Consider the following 20,617-nt stretch of genomic DNA (forward strand, 5'->3'; position numbering starts at 1 on the left):
ATGTTATGTGAATTTTTTAAATTTTAATGTTTAGTTATAAATAATTTAACAATGTGTAGTCAAAGTGCAATTTTAGTTTATTTTTACATACATTTTATTGTAAATTCATTTTTATATTATATATTTTTTTTTTTACTTAGTCTATTATTTTCTTTACAAACCTTTCTTGAGTAACCATTCATTAACTTTTGACACATGGTCCCCATGAATACATAAATGACCACATACTTCATGTACTTTAGTAGCTATTATTTTCTTATTTCCGTATACTGTTGTCAAATGTTTCTTAATGGCTTCTTCTAATGCCCATATGTTACCATCTACATTATTTATTTGAGTTATACGTCTTGTTCCTCTCATTGAAATTTTAAGATATACAGGTAGCATATGATTACGTGTACGGTGAACAAAGTAAGGATATTTTTCAAATGTTGCTGTAAAACCATGAATAACAATAAAAATATGTAAGTTGTATAGTTAACTCTTTATTAAATAATGGTAAATTCACTATGATTAAAGAAGTATAATTTTTAATAAATATCATAATCTATTTCAATTTAAAATAATTAAGTAATTTCAAAACAGTAAAAAAATTATAGTATATTATTTTTTTAAATGAACATAATTCTAAAAATGTACTTTTCTATCAATTTTAAGTAATTATTAGTAATAAACAATATTTTTAGCTTGTTTTTTTTTTTAATTTAATAATTAGAATCTATACAAAGTAAGAACAAGCAATTTTGATAAATATTTGAAGTGACAATAATAATTAAATTTAAAAGACACTTAGTAGTGCCACCTGACTAATGAAATTGGTATACTTAAGATGGGAACTAACTTCCTTGGTGATAATCAGGATTTAGTAGAGGTTGTGTGGAAGGCTCTTCAAATAATGAATAGTTTTAGATAATGGTTTAACTTTTAATGAAATGAATAATAGTTTAATTTGGTAAATAAACTTGAACTTTTAAATCGATTATTATTATTTTTAACAAAATGAGCAGAGACAATTTTACAATGACAAATTAATTAAAAATTTAATTTAACTTTTTTTAATGTTAAATGTAAATTTGTATGGATACCATTATTGATAACATAATTGTAAAATACAATTTATAGTAATAAAAAAAGTGAATACTTTATAAGGGGTCATAACATAATAGGTGATAAGTAGGTATTCTAGCATTGCAATAATTTGAGAACAAATTGCCCCCCCTCAAAAAAAAAAAAAAAATGTTTTGGTCACAGCATTTTTTTTATGATATATTATATAATCAACACATTGTATTGATGTTGTTTACCTGTTTGTGGCTGCCATCCTGATGGCAAATCTTTTCTGTCAGATGGTATTGGTATGAGAGTCGACGGAAGTAGTCTCTCAACAAATTTCCATTCTTCTGGAGAAGATGATACTTCATACTTGGCATAACACGATGGGTCTTGAGCTATTGGACTTGAACGATATGATGAATCACGTTTGCATATTAAATTCTGTACATACATAAGTGATAATAAATTTAAAAATGTATCAATAAATACATAGTTTTAAACATAAATATAATAAATACAACATAATAAACATTAATAAAATATTAAAATTACAATTTCAATGAATTATAATTTAGAGTTTATTAGTTTTATCTGTTAATGCTACAAAACTTTAAATTTAAATATTTAACTTAAAAAGTATATAACTGAAGAATAACATCAATAGATAATTGATAAATATACTTGATATCCAATGACAATTTAATGCTTTTAGGTTACTTGAAAATGGTAAAAATTTGTCAAAAATCCTTTGAAGTCATGAAATAAATAATAAAAAAATCAATGGCCTATAAAAAATTATAAACATCATTCCTCTCTATTATGCTTATAACTGTTAATTTATTCATTTATTTAGTAATTTGAGGCCCCCAATCAAGACCTTGCGGGTTAAGTGGTTTCAGTGGTTTGCTTCCTAGATCTGGCCCTGCTTTGTACAGAGGGCCGCATTTAGGGGGGTGCAATGGGTGTGATTGCACCAGGCGGTAGATATAAGGAGGCGGTCGTAGTCCTGGAAAAAGTGCTAATGTGTAATTGTCCTAGGAGTATTTTAATTTTAATTTAACTGACAAGTTTTATATTTAGTTTTTCTTTCATTTTTTTTTTTTTGTTATTATTGTAATTAATAATTATGTTTTTAGATTCTAATTATCATTTAGCATAGATGAATACAGATTAAAAATATTAAATATTAAATTGTATTCTTGTCTATACTCAATGATTAAACTCGATTAACGATTGCTATCACTTAAAATCCTTGAGTATGATTGAGTTATGTCTTATTAAAATTTGTATTAGTTATTTATTATTTATTGTGATTTATACCATAAAAATTATATCGATTTAATTGTAACTAGAGATTCAAAGAAAAATGTAAATGAAGTATTTTTTATAATATTTAGGATTTAGGAAACATCACTGATATATGTCATTTCTTGATCACTTTTATGATTAAATTCAGTCACTTCAATTCACTATGTTTTATTAGTTTTGACCACTTCCAGTTCTGTAAATATTATATGTTCAATTCATTAAAGTTATAAACATTTTTTCATACAATAAATAATTACAATAAATACTTATACAAATAGAAAAATAAATATGATTTTACCTTTCAAAATTAAAAGTTATAGAAAAAATATTTAAATTTATTCAATAAAATCAGTTTGATTTGATTTTCATTATAGAATATAGTGTAAAAATGTTAATAAAATATTGTTCGCAGAACTTAACCATTTAAACGTATTTACATAATTATAGTGACCTAATTTTACTAATTACTATGTTACAAATACTGATTAAAAAAAAAAAATCAAAATATATTATAGGTTTTCTTTTTTCAATTGGTAAATTCTTGATTCTTAATTTATTTATTTGCAACTGCAAGCTGTTTGTAAATGTCATTTGTTATTTGTTTAACAAAAATTATTAATATTTATGTAAACTGAAACGGGAGGGGGCGGCAGAATTTGATTACATGGTGCAGCTAAATCTTAAATGCGGCCTTGTTTGTTCACAATCGTTAATTAGGTATTTTGTATCCTTTTTTTTCAGATTATAACCGGCGAAGCCGCAGGAACAGCTTTATTCCAAAATATTTAAAAACAACTTACATTTAATTGCAAAGGCATTCTACTTCTTAGCGTGGTATTTTTGAAAAACATTCTCAGAGCCATGACGAGTTCGACGAGTTACTAACAAAATTGTTCTAAACAAAAGACAAAAATTACTCCAATATAGCAAAATTGAAAATACTCATTAATTGTTTTATGAGTAACGAGTGTCGGAGCATGAGTATGTAAATATTGCTGAATAGGTATTTAAGTGAATAATGAGTAAGTACTTACTAGCTACTGATGCTACTACCCTAACTTGGTGTGATCCCAGTAATCCTTATTCTTCAGATTAGATCTAACTGATCTTGTGTTTAGATAATATCATACATGATATAGATAACAATTTACATTTTTATCACAGTCCTTATCACATTCCAAAAAACTAATAAACTTGTCTTTTACTTTTTAATAGCAATAGTAGCATAGATAATAAACAAAAGTGTGGCTACGATCAAGCCACGAATTAAGATATACGTATTATTATTCGTGGATCAAACCGATCAAGGTGGATATATCCACCTTGGCCACGATAATATATAAGCTACTCAACAGAGAATTTTTTTTTTTAATCCAAAAATTGCAACGAATAACAGAAATAATACCGATTATGAATTGTAAGAATCACACATAGTACTCAAGCAGCCATTAATATAGTAGTTAAATAATATTCTATATCATGACTTTATGTAAACGTTACAAAATCAGTTCAACGGCAATACGGTATATCAGTATGTTAATTGAATATGGTTCGTCAATAATTACCTCAGATATATTCAGAGATATTAAGTCATGGGCTGACTTAAATTAATTTTTTACTATTTTTAATAATGTATAAATAAACTATTGAAGTTTAAAGTTAAACAAACCTCTATACATGGTCGCTTAGGACTTGATAGTATTAAATTTATAGCATAACGAATCTTTGGTCTTAGTGGTCTTTTTAAAATAGTTACCTATATTTTTGAAAAATCATAGTTATTGGTCTATATTCTTAACCTTACAGTAAACAATAAACATTAGTATATTACTACATATTTACATGAAATACGCATTCAAAATAACATAAATATTCTCTAACAAACCTCGTTGAAAATTGGTTCATAAATTGATGGAATAACCCTGAAGAACGGGCCCTTCTTTCAGCCTTGGATGTCGAAGACGAATCTTATAAAAAATGAGGATAGGTACACAATAGTTTTAAGCATTAAATAATTTATCGTTTTAATCATTTTATTATGAGCTTTTTTATTAAAATTATAATATTTTACATAGTTATAAGCATAACTTATAAGCCTATGAGATTATCAAGTAAGTACCCAGAAAATACTTTTATTTTAAAATTAGATTTTAGTTAAATTTACCTTAATATTTAAACTATAACAACATACAATGGATTCCGCTAAACGAAAAATTGCTATGTTGTACGTTAATACTGCAGAGACAACATATACAAGTTTGAAGTGAGGCATCCAAACAACAATTATAGTTATTTTATTATTTACTGTCTGATGTCTGAATACTAACTAAAATCTTCATCCGATGTCCATGTAATAATAATATTATTACTCTGTTACTCATTAGGGTTAAAACGATGAGTACGAATTTGAGACCTTCTGTTTAAAATAATGTCGATTTTTTCCTATTCATTTTGATTATTTTATTGGAGATGGAACACCAAATTTACTGGTTGGGCTTTGTTTGCAACTATAGGGATACAACATTTATTGGATACCATATCGTTAATATTAAATGTATACAATTAAAAATAAGATTTTCATATTTTTTTATTATAATAATCAATAATAGCATAATATAGTTGGTACTAGGTACCTACTAGCATTAATTGTAGGCGGACATCAGGGAGGGGAGACTTAGGGGCTATATAGAAGGAGGTCACTTTACATTTCTCCTAAAAAGTCAACCTAACTATGCCGCCTATGGATTAGAGTAATAGACTATAATCAATGGTACTAGCCACTAGCCACTAGGTATTCATAATAAATTATAAACCAATGGTTTAAAACCATACACAAATTTGGCGCCATAATATGTATTTTAGATTACACCGAAAGCACCAGTTGGGCCAGTGCCCAGTTGTAATTCTTCTGTTGAACAGCTGATATATAGAATTCTTCACTCTGGAAGTCTGGACTCTGGAGTCAAGTCTGGAGCAAGGACGGATCCAGCATGTATTTATGGTCAGGGGTACTTTTTAGGAAAATTTATATAATATAAATATAGTCCTTTACCAAAAAAAAGCAACAAATAAAAATTTATGTTTTTTAATATTATTTTTTTCCGACGGGGGTGGCACTTGCCAACAGTGCCCCCCTCCCTGGATACACCCTTGCCTGGAGAGTGGAGACCAATTTCTAATTTCTATACGGCGTTGTACTAACCTAGTAACCTGTGTATCTACTAATTACTATCTTAAATCATGTATGGTCTAAATCTAAGATATTAAATCGTGAGTGTGCCTAATAAACTTTATTATCTACATTCTATATCTATGAATGATGCCGGAGGGCGGAGTGGACGGACCATATACAGCTCAGAGCATTTATAAAATATAAATAATTATTCTGTGATTATATAGATATTTATAATATGGTATAACATGAGAATTATACATCTAGCATTTAAGTATAAGTCAATACCTAATTGGCTAATACCGTCACCATGTTTATTGATTTTTATTATTATCTAAAAAATAGCTAAACTCGTGACTCACGAGTAATTATTATTAAATTATAATATTAATAATTGTTTGATTAGACCTAATAATGTTCATGAAACCCAAGTGGCAAAGATAAAACCATAAAACCATAGGTGTGATTACCAAATAAAATAGCATGTACAAACACAGAGTCGAATTTCATTTCATTTAATCATTTCACACATTCTGTGCCCCTACACTGAGCATAGAAATCTAAGATTATTCTACCGTTAAACAATAACAACGTTTCTTTCGATTGCAGTTATATAGCCACGTCCGCTCGATTGTCAGAATATGTTACTGGCTTGTGACTAGACCGTTTAAAAATACAATAATATAATACAACCACAGTGACACAGCATAGTGTTTGTTCTTCGGGGTTCGTATGTTTTTCAATTAATGACATTCGTATTTTGTAATCTTTAATCCGACATTGCATCAAGTCAGACTATCACTATTGTATTTGTTTTTCCATAATTGTTGTGGCGTTGTATTATGCATAATAGGAGGTAACTCAAACTTTACTTAGAACACAGACGTGAGACGACAGACATACAGTTATAACTTGTTACAGTTTAGTGTTTATGCCGTTTACGCCGTTTACGGGTCTACCATAGAGTCTACCAAGTATGATTTCAGACCGTTTTATTCTTCCATTGAATATACGGTCAGCTGTCGTGTCATCCGACACACACTGTACTAACATGTTAATGATAAGAGACAACAAGACCTTTTGTTGTTTCCAAAGCGAAATAGTTAATATCCTCAGACTCATTTTTTTAAATACTCTACTAATAGAAGCTATAGTGATACACTTATTAATTTTGTCATAATTAATTGATTATTATTATTTTACGACGGTTTTCAGCCAACCACGTATAGATCGTGTTCTCAGACATTGGTTTTTTGTTCCTTCGTCTTTACTTAATGTCCAATATGTATACTATCTTCTCATTGATACAACAACACTATAATTAATTACTGACCGCACTATGAGTACTACACAGTTTTAATAATTAAATAAATTATTTGTTTTATTATCGGAGATTATCGTGAAATGGCTGGTAAAACACCATCTGAAGTATGTATCTGCTTAAACATTGACACAATCACATCTTTATTGTATAAAAAATGTTAATCGTTTTTCATTTTTCTATAGAAAAGACTGCATAAAGAATTGATATCGCTCGTTAAAGAACCGCCTCCGGGAATGGTTGTAGATGCTGATCAAGCCGAGCAGAACCTCAATGTGTTAGTACAAAATTAATCTCTACTCATGAGTTCATTTAAAGTTTAAACAATTTTTATTTTATGATGTATATGTAACATAATTACAAATATTTATATCCTATGATAATATTACAAAAATATTAAGAGGATATCATACTTGCATATTATTATGTCTACATAGTACAAACATACGGCATAGGAAATTTACCTTCCGCAGGACCAATTTTATGCTATTATATTTAAGGTAGTTTAACATGTAGCAAATATTTTTAACAATTACAATTTTGATTGACTCAATATAAGTATTTCTTTTAAAATTAAAAAAAAATTGCTTCTTGTGAACATTTGCTACCTGAAAATCTAAATTTAGATTAGATTAGATTTAGATAACATTATATTGAATTGGTCTATTATTAAACTTAAAGATAACCAAATGTGTTGACCAGTTGTTGAATCAGTTTTTGTTTGCTTGAATTTGACCACTTAAAGATAAAAACCTTATCTATGTTAGTTTCTTCGATTTTTTTTTTTTAAGATATTTACATTTTTAGTTGTATAATTGTAAAATATGCAATTTAAAATTACACAAAGCTGTTGAAAATTGAAAAATCATAATAAAATATCGTAGTCATTATTTTTTATCTTAAAGTAGTAAATTCACTCTAACATTTAAGCTAACAAAAATTGATTCAACAACTGGTCAACACAAATTTCCTATCTTGTCAGTTTCCATAACTATTTTAAGTTAATTAGTTTTACCTAATTATGATGTTTTATTAGTTATTAATAATTTTATTTTATTATTATGTTGTAAGAATTGGAGGCTATAATATAAATCTAATATTAATAAAATATTTATTATTTGTTTTGTAACAGAAATTTAGTTGTTATATGATCTAAATTATTTAACTTAATTTATTATCTAATATTTTATACTTGAGTAGTTTATCAATATGCATATCTGTGCTAGGCATGGTTTGGATAAATTCTAATAAACAAAAGTAGTTTTATATCAACAATTAGGTAGAAAAATAAATAAATAATTTAATTAGTCCTAAAATGTAAACTCAAATTTTCTAATAATCATCTAACTATCATTTTAATACAGTAAGTTCCGCTTAATGTGATCACATTAGTTCAGATAATTTTGATTCTACTAACCGGTTGATTCTAAAAAACATTTTTTTTTTAATTATGAGTTTATATTATTTTTATTATTATTAGTTTATACGTATGTTAAAAATAAAATACATTTAAAATAAAGTAAAGAAACTAACTATTTTTGATTGTACTTGAGAATCTACTAATTTCATTTTCATACTAGCCTAAAATTAAAATCCATGTTCAATTAAAATACTATATACATGAATTTTAATTATTCAAAATTAAGTAATAATGTATGTACATTAACTTTTGGAACTACTGAAAAGTATTGTTTTTGCCATATTTTTGAATAGCTCCTTTTAACTTTTCAAAACAATTCTTGTTTTTTTTTAGTGAATGTTTTAAATACCATTAAAATGATAAGAATGTTTTTAAAAATGATTCAATTATCTGGTACTTAGTGATTCTAATAAAAGGTTAATTTAACATTAGTAACATAAGATCTGGTTTGGGATTTTCAATTTTGATTCCAATAAACGGTTGATTCTATAAACCAGTGATCACATTAAGCGGAACTCACTGTATTTACATTTTTTCTAAGCAACTTAGTGTGATTATTTTAATTTTAAGGAACCAAATGTATTATTTTCGTTCTTCAATAATATATAGTATATCATAGATATTTTATTTTTATATAATGTTTAAATCTTATTTTATAGTTGGACTATAAATATGCAAGGTGCAGAAGGTACTTTATATGATGGAGAACAGTTTCAACTGCAATTCAAATTTGGTACCAGTTATCCTTTTGAATCACCTGAAGTAAAAAATATTTATTTTATTTTAATATTATATTCATTTCAATTTATTTTCATTTATTTTAAGGTTACATTTGTGGGCCAAAACATTCCAGTTCATCCACATGTATATAGTAATGGGCATATTTGCTTGTCTATTCTTACCGATGACTGGTCACCAGCCTTATCAGTTCAATCTGTTTGTCTTTCAATTATATCTATGCTAAGCAGCTGCAAAGAAAAGGTAATTTCATAAAAAAAAATACATAAATAATAATATAATTATTATATTTTAATAATTTGTATTATAATTTACAGAAAAGACCTCCAGACAATAGTTTTTATGTAAAAACATGCAATAAAAATCCCAAAAAAACAAAATGGTGGTATCATGGTAAGCAAATAAAATCCCATACTTAACGAACCATTTTGTATTTAATTATGGTTTAATCTATTTTTTTTCTGTTTAGATGACAAAGTTTGAAGCGTTGAACATCCATTATTTTATCTTTTCACTATAATATATTATCGTTTAGTGAAAATTGTGATCTTATTTTTATTGCAATTAAATGTACTCACTTTAACAATATCATTAATTAGACCCAGATCCTGTTAAATGTACATTTGTTTATTATAAATAAATATGATTACCTTTCAATTATTATACACACTAATAAATATATAATGTACTATTATTTTTTTAAGTTGAGTAGTATATTATATTAAAAAAATAATCTCAACCTACATTGTTATTAAAATAAACCATAAGCATTAGGTATATATTACAAAGGAAATATATTTGTAAAAAAATCATGTATTTATAAACATCACAGGAACATTTATATATTAAATTGTAAATCATAGATAAATTATGTATAAATTTGTCGACCCAATTATTTGGTACGTCAAAACACATTTTAAATTAATTAACTAATTGACATGGGTTCCAGATTTAATATATTTTATTAACAGTATTGTGGATCATGTTTTATTTCCTTTTTGTTTATGAAACTATTTGCACTCCAACTAAATACGTATTATATTAAAAATATAATTTGATTAATGATGTTTTCAAACTTAATTTGAATATTTTAATTTGTTTTTCTTATTTAAAAGTTTTTGCTGCCAATGGCATTGTCTAATTTTCCGTACTAGAAAGCTACAAGTATTTAAATTTTTCTTTTTCTGTAACAATTAATAGTTAAAGAACATAAATGTCTCCTAAAATGTATTAAACACTCAATCATTTAATGTACAGCCATTAGGTAATCATTAGTCAACAATTTAAATGCCTGCTGTCTCTAACTACTTAGTATTACTGCATTAGTATTTAATTATTTAATTTTATAAATTAACTTTTTAATGTATATATTAATATATTATATATATTTTTAACTACTTAATAAAACATATAATGTTTATCATTTGCAGGCTCAACAAAGTATTTTGTCAGGAACTTAATCATTTTGTAAAAAAGAATTGAACTCTAGTAGCTTATTATATACCTATATATGTCATAAAACACGGCACTAGATAGAAAAGTTATTGTCTATTAGCCCATTGAGTTTAATGATTTTAACTCGCCCTACAAAGGCTATCGACCCATTTTTATAACTGGTAAGTTCAGAGTTTCAGGTATCCCAAATATTTCCTATCATTCATTATTCATCTGATAAAATGTTATGCAGCCCTCATATAATTCAATAACTCTCTGCACCTAGTGAACTTTGATGGAGATAGACTAGCTAAAGAGTTATTATGAATTATGATTACTGCTAAGTTATTATTATTATTATTTTATCGCAACGTTAACCGCGAATAATTCACTGTATCAGTCTGAACCTGTGTTTAAACCATGATCTGTGATAACGTAAACGAAAAATGTTCTATCGGAGAATATTGTAGTGATATCAATGAACCGTGGACATACGCTAATTTGCAATAATTTTAAATCTATGTATGCGTATACATCTAAAAACGGCATTACTCGATATAGAGGTGCTATAATAAACACGACTGCATGAGGGTGCAGTTGCACCCACGACAATTTTTCTATGGGGCCAAAAGTATCATTTTGCACCCACAAACAACAGTCAAAAATATCAAATTAATTTAAATATATAATACAGTTTTACATTAAGATCTTTTTTATTATTTTGTAATAGCAGCAGTTAAATATTAGGTGTTGTATCTCAAATAATTTATTATTTTTTTGGGGGGTGGAAATCGGAATATAACCTTTGGCGGAAAATGGCCATGGTGATAACGGATGAAGGACATTTTGGCGGAAAACGAAAACCCCCTAAAAAAAAACGAGCAATTGTAAACTCTAGACAAAAAAGGTAATGAAAGGTCTAATGTAAACTCTGCCAGTTTATTTTTCTTATCTGTTCAGTGTTCACATTGCCACGTGCCTTCTCACATTAAATATGTTAACATCTATTGCGATGGTATATGTTGAAATTGACAAAAATATCATATCAAGGTGAGATCGATTCATTTATTAATAATTTTATCTTCATATTATCTGAAATCAGTATTTCCAATGATAATATCGACAGTACGTAAGGTATACGTAAAGTAAACTTTGACGAACATAATCATTCGTAGTCTGCATGTCTCCGTGTATATTTTATATTGAAGGAAATATGTCGCAACAAAGTAATAATATAAAAATATAAAATTAATAACTGGTCAACGAGGCAATTTATTGGTTTTATTTAACAACTACAATTATAACAAAAATATAAAATACGCGTCTGGTGAAATAAAATGGAGGTGCAATAACAAAAATTGTAATGCGTTTATAAAAAATGTTGGAGCTGAGCAACATAATATTACTTTGACAAATTTTTCAAATGATACTCCCATTACTTCATGCCTTCCAATTTCAAACCAAATACTAGGAAGACAAGAAATAAGTAGTTGTGTAAAAAGAAAAGCGGTGGACGACATTCGTGATAAACCGGGTAAATACATTTTAAAATTAAATTGTAATAAAATAGGTACACGTGTTGTATGCTATCTACATAAACAAAAAAAATAAAAAATAAATGGTCAATGAAAGATTGCATAATATTAAATATTGATATTTTTTTTCTTAATATAAATAAGTACACTAATGGAGTGATACAAGACCTAGAATTTTTACAAATTGTATCACATCATTTTAGTTAACTATATATATTTTTGGATTATTAAGTATAACGATATTATTATGAAAAATATTATTTTATTTTATTACTTATTACATATAACGTTTTTTTTTACTATGATTTAAATATTTAATGTGAACGATATGATATTATGTTATATTATATTTTTTTTTTAATAATATATCATATTAATTTTATACTACTACTTGATTTTTTTCAGTGGCGGAGTTTACAGTAAAAAAAGGTACTTGTGGCGGAGTTTACATGCGCCCAAAAAAATATACACACTCGAATAGTTTAATGTACTCATTTAACTTTAAACTTAAATACAAATTATTCTAAATAAGCGATTAACAATTCTTAGCTTTAAATGACACCTTATAGTAGTATTTAATAGTAAAAATAAATAGTATTTATCTAAAAAAAAATGTAATTTTATTATTTTTCATATACATACCCTTCGTTATATTATCCATTTCTTGTTGTTTTCAGATAAATATCTCGTATTTAACTGTGTACGTAAGATCGGATAAGTACGTGTTATATCATATTTTGCTGACAATAGAATAAAAGATTATTACTTCGCGCACATGGCTGGTGCTGAGAAAAGGTGATTTGAGTGACTAAAATGGGTACATTAAGTTTTGATTATTAAGTTCAAGCCACATTTTGTAAGAGTCTTGGCGAACAGAATTGCAACTAGCTAAAATGTAAATAATTATTATTGACAGAATGGATCTCTACATGTACATTTTTTGCCTATATTATACGCCGGGTAACATAAAATGTGTAAGACACTATATTACTAATATTTTATCAGTATTTACAATGATTTTAAACGTAGTTTAAAAAAAATGTATTAAATATTTTATAATCATATATATTTTATTATAATAAACTTATAATATTCTTATTCGTATTATAAGAACTAAGAAATCTAGAATAAATAAAATACAAATACAAATTTCGCTTTTAAAATCGTACCATTTTCAGAATCGGATAATGATTATGCTATTCCGAAGCTGCCTAATAATTAATACAAACATAAAAATATCATGTTTAATTCATAGCCAACAGTGTATTCTTCGAAATTCAACACCTGTAATATTTATCATTATCATACCATTCATACCAGCAGGCAACATTTCACCAGTTTTATAGATTTGTGAACATTTCACTCACTTTTCCGAGCCTTCTGTTTGAGACTGTCATAATCATAGGCGTAACTAGTTAATTCCTAAAAATGTTTTATAGCAATTTTTTTTTTAATTTGATTATTATTTATTATTTCTATCGGTGTTTATAATTGATTTGAATGATTATTCATTTATATTAAAAAATTAAACATTATATATTTTTTATATTGTAGGCAAAAATAAAGTTAATACAAATATGTTTATATGTTCATACATTTACCCAAAAATTCTGGGAGAGCTAAAGCCCACTCAAGCCCCCCCCCCTAGTTACACCTATAGTCATAATAAGTTTGTTTTCAATCATCCTTTAAATGACAATAAAGACATATCTTATTTACTATCATTGAAAAAAATATTATACGTTCAAAGATACATATGTTACAAAATTAATATAAGTAATACCACGACTTAAGTAAGTATTTTTTATTTTTAATTATTCCGGTATTTTTTTGTGTACATTTTTTGTTTATATTTTTCTCTATTCGTGTGTATACGTATATATATGTTTATTGTACTTTGAAATTGTTTGATTATTCTTAATTATAATACTTAATTTATGTTTTTTAATTGTTTTTATTATGTAATATACATATTGTATACTTATCCTCGTTTTATTTGTCTTATTCATTTTTAATATATCGGTATTTAAGGCCATTAGTGTAAATTATATTTATAGTATAGATTTAACTTTACTCATTTTTATATTATCAATTAATCACATATTTTATACTTTAATATGTATTTAATTTAGTATACAGGAGTATATTATATATTTATATTAATAAATAAATAACTATTTACTACTAAAGACGAAAATCTCACAAAAAGCTACAGGCTGACTTTAGTCAGATTACATTAATAGTGTAATAAATATTTAGAAGACTGCTCTTAGGTAAGTATTATAAGAAATGTTGAAACATACCATTGTTACATTTTTAGATTAATGTTGAAAGTTAACTATAATTTTTAATATTTTAAAATATTTTTGCAAAATAATTATGTTTTTTTTATGTACATTCATCTAATTACGTTTATTTCGGACAAAACCAGGCTGGTCAATAATACTTAATATACTGTTTCGTTGTCAAGACGAATAAATACTTTTATTTAACATTTAACATAAGTAAGTTATTCATTGTGCTACAAAATAATATTTAGTTCTTGAAATATTCTCTTATTCTAATTTTTGGTGTTTTATAAACAGTTACAGAAGGCTTTATAAGATGATTAATAACGTGAATAAAGTAATGAACTGCCTTTTTGAGTTGCCGTTATCGTCGGACAAGGACATTCATCCAACGGCACCCGCTTTTGTTTGGCTCGGATTGGTATTGAATTTATTCAAATTTTTCGTTTGCGAGCTGTTTTTAATCTGGACAGAAATTTTTATGATCTTCATCTGGTGTGCACGCATTTTCATCGGTGCCTATTACCTTCCTATTACAAAGGCGGATGATGGTGTAATGGTGAAGATCATCCCGTTCACGTTGTTCATCATAACCCTGTTGGTCCTGGGCATCTTCTGCTTCATTACGTTTACTTTACTAAAATACGTAATTGAAATCGTGTTCTGGATAAAAATTCTCTGGGCCAGTATACGCATGACCTTTGGGTACTGCCGGGTCTTGATTTCGTTCGCTACTACGGTCATGGTTGTTAAACATTTTATATACCCATTTCGGATCGTTATTCGCTCAATCCACCGCATGTCCGGAATCTCCACGCTTTGGTTAGGATACCCGGACAAACATTTAACGACAAGCACCCTCATTCGCTGCTGTATATTTGTCTACGGACTTGTGTGGGCCACCGGTACGTTCTCGTTAATTTATATATCGGGAATAGTGATCCTGATCAAGCGTATAACAAAATGAATGCAAAGTAGTCAAGTACCTACTTATTCTTTGTGGAAGCTCCGCTCTAGTCAATGCGTAATTTAGGACCTCAGGTTCATTGTTTTTTCCTGTTAAAATTATTATTTAAGACTGAATAAATATTTATGCATGTATTATACACATTTGTTGTGGTTAAGTTAATAAAATATTATATAATTTCACATAATATTATAACATCCTTGATGAAAATCACAGACAATATTTATACAATAAAGTTAATTTAGTGACGTGTTATTTATGATTTTATTTAATTTGTAAGTATAAATCAAACTTTTCGTTGGTTATCGAATTTTAAATTATTAAAATAGTCAGGCACGTATACAAAAAAAAAAAAATAGGGAGGTTGGGTTACAAAATATAGCAACAAAAATTGTGCTGCAACATAATAAGACAATTTTTTCCTCATTACTCGAAATTATTTGTGGGGGGTGAACCCTAAAATCCCCCCAGTATAAGCCCCTGGGAATATTCACTATATATTTGTTACTTATAATCATGAACTAAGTTGAAAGTTCACTAGTTCATGCTTATAATGCTATACCTATACCAACACAGCAACACCACGGAAAAAATAGAAAAAAAAAGCATTTCCGCCAATAAATAGAATGGCTCATCGCTGTTATAAAAGGCAATTATTGATATAAGTAACCGGGTACTACAATACTATTTATTTGGGGTATGACAGTAGTGTTGTTTTTTGACTGAGAAGAATGGGCTATAAGCCTCTCAGAAATTTCAAAAAATTTTTAAAACGATGCTTTTAGTCTTATGTGTCACGTATAGATAACGTAAATACGAATACAACTATATTTATAAAAATTGTAATTTATATTATGGTTACTGGCTTGCTGTAATACTTAAATGCTAAAATATTAAATATTCAATAAAAATAATTATAATATACTTAAAATACTGACTAAAATACTTCATGCTGAAACTGAGGCGTATTTAAAAATGTTTTTTTTTTTTTGGGGGGGGGAGGTTGAGGTATTTTTAATTATATTGAACTTCTAAAATTTACATATGATAGGACATATTAAGCAGATTTAATAAATATTTCTGAAGCCCTCTCAGCCCTCCCATAAATACACCCCTGTGTTGAAAGTATTTGAATACTTATAGTTTACTCAAATATTTAACAGTTACAGTATATTTTTAGCGGTGAGATAATAATTGTCACACTGACCACTGTTCTAAAAAATCTGTATCAGTTAATAATAAAACGTTATTAATATAAGTTACTAACAATATGTCAATACATGTAATTCAATAAATTTCTATTTTTTTTCAAAAAAAAAAAAATTGACATTGGACTAGTTTTGTCCGATAAAGACTAGACTAGGATAGATCATTTTTTCAAGCATACCTATCAATCTATTCTACCACAGATACAGCAACAGAGAAAACGCATCGCATCGGGGTTGAGCTACTTCAAATTTCGACAATGATGAACGAACTGACATACAATAAAGATTTGCCGTCATCAGTATTATTTATTATACTCGCTATATTTTTACTCCAAAACCCAAGTATAAAAACTTGTAACCATCGTGCAAGGTTCACTTTACACATAATAAAAAATACTATAAAACAATGTAACGTAAAACGGGGTGAGTAGGCACAATGGTATGAATAGAAACAAACAATATTAGGAAAATTATTACTTCGATGTTTCCCCGACTGATTATTTGTATTATAAACATGAAACATCGACTAAACCGAACATGGATTAGATAGTACAGAATTCGATGAACTTCAAACCATAGAGCAATACTCGTTCGTTATGCTCTAAACGTTCCGTTTATTTCTACCGCCAAAAGAATAAAACAACTGATAGTAATCCTAATTAATAATGAAATTAATATAATATATACCTATCTACCTAACTAAAATTAACTAATTTTAGCACTCGGCAACCGTTAACATTTGAAAAGAACAGTGATTCAAAAGCTATATTATATTGAAAAAATATCATAATCTCACTCCATCATAGTTGGTGGGATTATATTTTTTGAATATAAAATAATTTTCAGACTAACTTAATTTAAAATTTTAATGATTGTCGAGTTTCAAGATAAACTGGCCGGGTTATACTCAAGGCAAAAAAATACAAAAGATTTGTATACTATTTAAATTTAAAACAAATTAACTTTGGAACAATTATTTCGTTGAACAGAAAGTAAAGATCCGTCGATCAGTCGTCGGTCATCAACAAAATAACCGAAATGTCCGAAACTTTTCACTTTGTTTCAACACATGTTTATACATCACCATCAACCTGCTGCTGTCTAGTGGTCTTCTACTTTATATGTTATCAGTAAAGAAAGAATGTTGATAACCTAATTAAGTATCAAAAATTACCCCCCAAAAATATGATTTAATGACCTAAAAACTTTTTGTAAACAAAATTTAGTAGATATTTAATTTATAAGTTTAATTAACAGTAAAAAAAATAAAAATACATGGAATTATTAAAAATAAATTAAAAATTTAAACATAAATAAAAAAATTTTCAGTTTCCATTCAACTAATAAGTATAAATAAATAAAAAAAATATTAGAATGCCTAATAATACTTGTTACAATAAAAACCCACCAATAATAACAAAATTATTTTTATGAACAAATTTTCTTTTAAATTTTAAAATTCGAGAAAAATATCCCACATTGTACTAAATGTGGGATAAAAATATTAAATTATAAAAAGTTAAGTTAAAAATCAAAAAAATGTATTTATAGACACACAAAAATTGGTATATTCTAAACAAAAGGAGCATGTAACGAATTTTTAGCTAATTTTACAGACTTGTGGGATCAGAGAAAAAAAATGCAAGTCATCAACATCCTATATCTTGTGACAATCGATACAGAATATATTGTCTATCGCTTGTAAAAATAAAAAAGTTATCAGTTTATCACTCATCTGTAATCCGTATTTAGTACAGTGCATTTTGTTTTTATGAATATTCGAGAACATTTTCTAAAATGTATTGCTAATGAGCACGATTAAAAATATATCATGGTAATAATAAATAAAGACATTATTATTTATGATTTATCTTCTATTATCTGTGAGTCGCGTCGAGATAAAGAATATTCTAGTGGAGTAGGCCAACCGAAAAAATGTAAACAAACTTAACACACTACGATCAGCTGATTGGCTATTTGAGTGTTGCTTTAATTTGGTTTTGTGGTATGACTGTGCTGTTTGTTTTGATTATAATTTAATGACGAATAAAAATATTAGTGACTAGTGCGCACAAAAACAACGTAAAAAAAAAAACTGTTGTGATTATTATTTACTGTTTACAAATACGGAAGAATTTTTAACCAAATCTACATTGAATCAAACCCATGGGATCCGATGTTCTGTCGTGAGCACTAAGGTTGTTTGAGTAATCCGACGACGCGTTAGTAAGTAAAACGGCACGAGTCCAGAGTGTCGTTTGGACCAAGATAAACAATTGCGCATTTAGCGGTTTTAATCAGGCATAGGTAAGACGATGACAATTCCGGTAGTCGGTATATTTATTTAACGTGAGCGGATATTTTGTTTCGGCAGAATGAGAAGATGGCTGCTACTCTGCTAGAGAATACAAAAGGGATGACCGATTCCGAAACTCATCTGTTGTCTTTCAGCCTCGATAATTTGGAGATCGACCCCACCAGGTATACATTGTTGATACTAGTACAGTTGATTTTCAGGAAATGTTTTTGAGTACATACATTAATTTTTGGGACTATAAAAGGGTCGGATACAGGAAGACGTGATTTAGATTATTACTTATTCGTTTTTTTAAAATTTTTTTTTTCGATTCACAAATATTGAAATATTGATATATTTTTATCAGATTACTATGTTTATTTTGGTTCCTTGAAATTAATGTGTTTGATCTCGGTGTTATTATTATTTTATGACTCCTCCCCCCAACCCCACCACCACAACCGTCTTGCAAGACAGCTTCTTTGTGAAAGTAGAAAATAGATTAGGTACACAAATAGAAATATCTATTTTCAGTTATTGTTAAAGGTTAAAATTTTAGTCAATATCGAAGTATTGATTTATTTATGTGTATATACAATCTATTTTTTTTTACTATGGTAAAATAAAAAATTAAAACTCCTAATAACTTTACAAAGCTTATAAAATTAAAAATATTTTATCAGTCCGGTACATTTTATTGCTTTTATGAATTTAACATTTATCAAATCTTATTTTAATTTTATATTGGCCTGCTTATGAAGCTCCTTAAAAAAACCAAATTTTTTTTTAAACTAAAAAATGATTATAACATCTTTTAGGCCTCATAAGTATCCCGGGAACGTTGTGGAAAAGGACAATGAAACCAAAGAACCATATCCAACTGGTTGTGTAATATGCCGTTGTATGAATACAAAATCACTAACCTGTGCGTATCCTCAAAAACAAAATTCTGAATTGCCATCAAAAGATTGCATTCTAAGGCCTCCTAAGCTAAACAGAGTGGAGAGGTGTAAGCAACAATATGCAGCAGCATCTCCTGTACCTATCAATCGAAGGTTTAATCGTAAACAATTAAACCGAAAATGGTCAACCGATGATGAATTTCTATCGGAATTATCATTGAACAATAATAATAATAGTAATGAGTGTACCAATGTCATACCATGTACGGATGATGTAACAATTGACGAGTTAGCCAGTTATTTTGAAGATCTAGTACACATTCCTAAAAAAATGTCTGACATGGCTGAACTGATGTACAATTAAACATACACATATAGATCATTTATTGTTATTCTGTTTGTTTCTTTTAGGTAAACTTTTACCAACTTAAATAATAATAATAATTTGTTGAATCATATTCAATTGTTATATTATGTATAGCAATTGAGAATACTGATTTAAATGTTAAATATGAATTGTTGTCAACAATCGTTTTAAAAGACCAAGTCATGTAACAGTATAATTATATAGTCACTTTTTGTATAATCATATGATGTGTACAAGGAAGTAAATTACTAATACTTCATTACTATTCGTTATGTAATATACTGATAGTCAAGTGTGTATTCTCGATAATTTTTTACTAAAATAGGTTGGTTGTAAGAATAAAAATTAAATATATATCTACTTATCACTTTAATTAATTTAGAATTTAATTTCTCAAATGCATATAGTTAACTATCTAAAATTATACAAATTCTATATTATATTCACATGTATTTTTGATTAATTATTTTACAACTATATTGTAAAACGAGTTGCACATTTAACATTTTTAATTAATTAAGTTTAATAAATGAAACCAGTGTTTACAGAACTACAAAATATTTAAAGAAAATTATTTATCATTAGTCATGAATAAAATGAAATTGTAT

General features: G+C 27.2%; 3 protein-coding genes across 3 annotated transcripts; 2 read left to right on the plus strand and 1 right to left on the minus strand.

The window, feature by feature from the left end:
- Nucleotides 1-57: 57 nt before the first annotated feature.
- On the minus strand, nt 58-3,547 carry LOC113556551 (probable 39S ribosomal protein L49, mitochondrial). Its single transcript, XM_026961572.1, has 4 exons — nt 3,396-3,547; nt 3,162-3,256; nt 1,305-1,494; nt 58-434 (listed from the first exon to the last, which is right to left on the minus strand). The coding sequence occupies exons 2-4, from the start codon at nt 3,222-3,224 to the stop codon at nt 154-156; spliced, it is 534 nt and encodes a 177-aa protein (XP_026817373.1). The 5' UTR covers nt 3,225-3,256; nt 3,396-3,547; the 3' UTR covers nt 58-153.
- Nucleotides 3,548-6,603: 3,056 nt separating this feature from the next.
- Nucleotides 6,604-9,985, plus strand: LOC113556214 (ubiquitin-conjugating enzyme E2 W). Its single transcript, XM_026961032.1, has 6 exons — nt 6,604-6,961; nt 7,040-7,131; nt 8,934-9,036; nt 9,100-9,255; nt 9,330-9,405; nt 9,482-9,985. Exons 1-6 carry the CDS (start codon nt 6,938-6,940, stop codon nt 9,493-9,495), a joined length of 465 nt encoding a protein of 154 aa, XP_026816833.1. The 5' UTR covers nt 6,604-6,937; the 3' UTR covers nt 9,496-9,985.
- An 8,478-nt stretch (nt 9,986-18,463) lies between these two features.
- On the plus strand, nt 18,464-20,308 carry LOC113557132. Its single transcript, XM_026962458.1, has 3 exons — nt 18,464-18,751; nt 18,819-18,925; nt 19,559-20,308. The coding sequence occupies exons 2-3, from the start codon at nt 18,828-18,830 to the stop codon at nt 20,004-20,006; spliced, it is 546 nt and encodes a 181-aa protein (XP_026818259.1). The 5' UTR covers nt 18,464-18,751; nt 18,819-18,827; the 3' UTR covers nt 20,007-20,308.
- The last annotated feature ends 309 nt before the right edge of the window (nt 20,309-20,617 follow it).

Source organism: Rhopalosiphum maidis, chromosome 4, assembly GCF_003676215.2.
Source record: "Rhopalosiphum maidis isolate BTI-1 chromosome 4, ASM367621v3, whole genome shotgun sequence".
Classification (NCBI taxonomy): Eukaryota; Metazoa; Arthropoda; class Insecta; order Hemiptera; family Aphididae; genus Rhopalosiphum; species Rhopalosiphum maidis.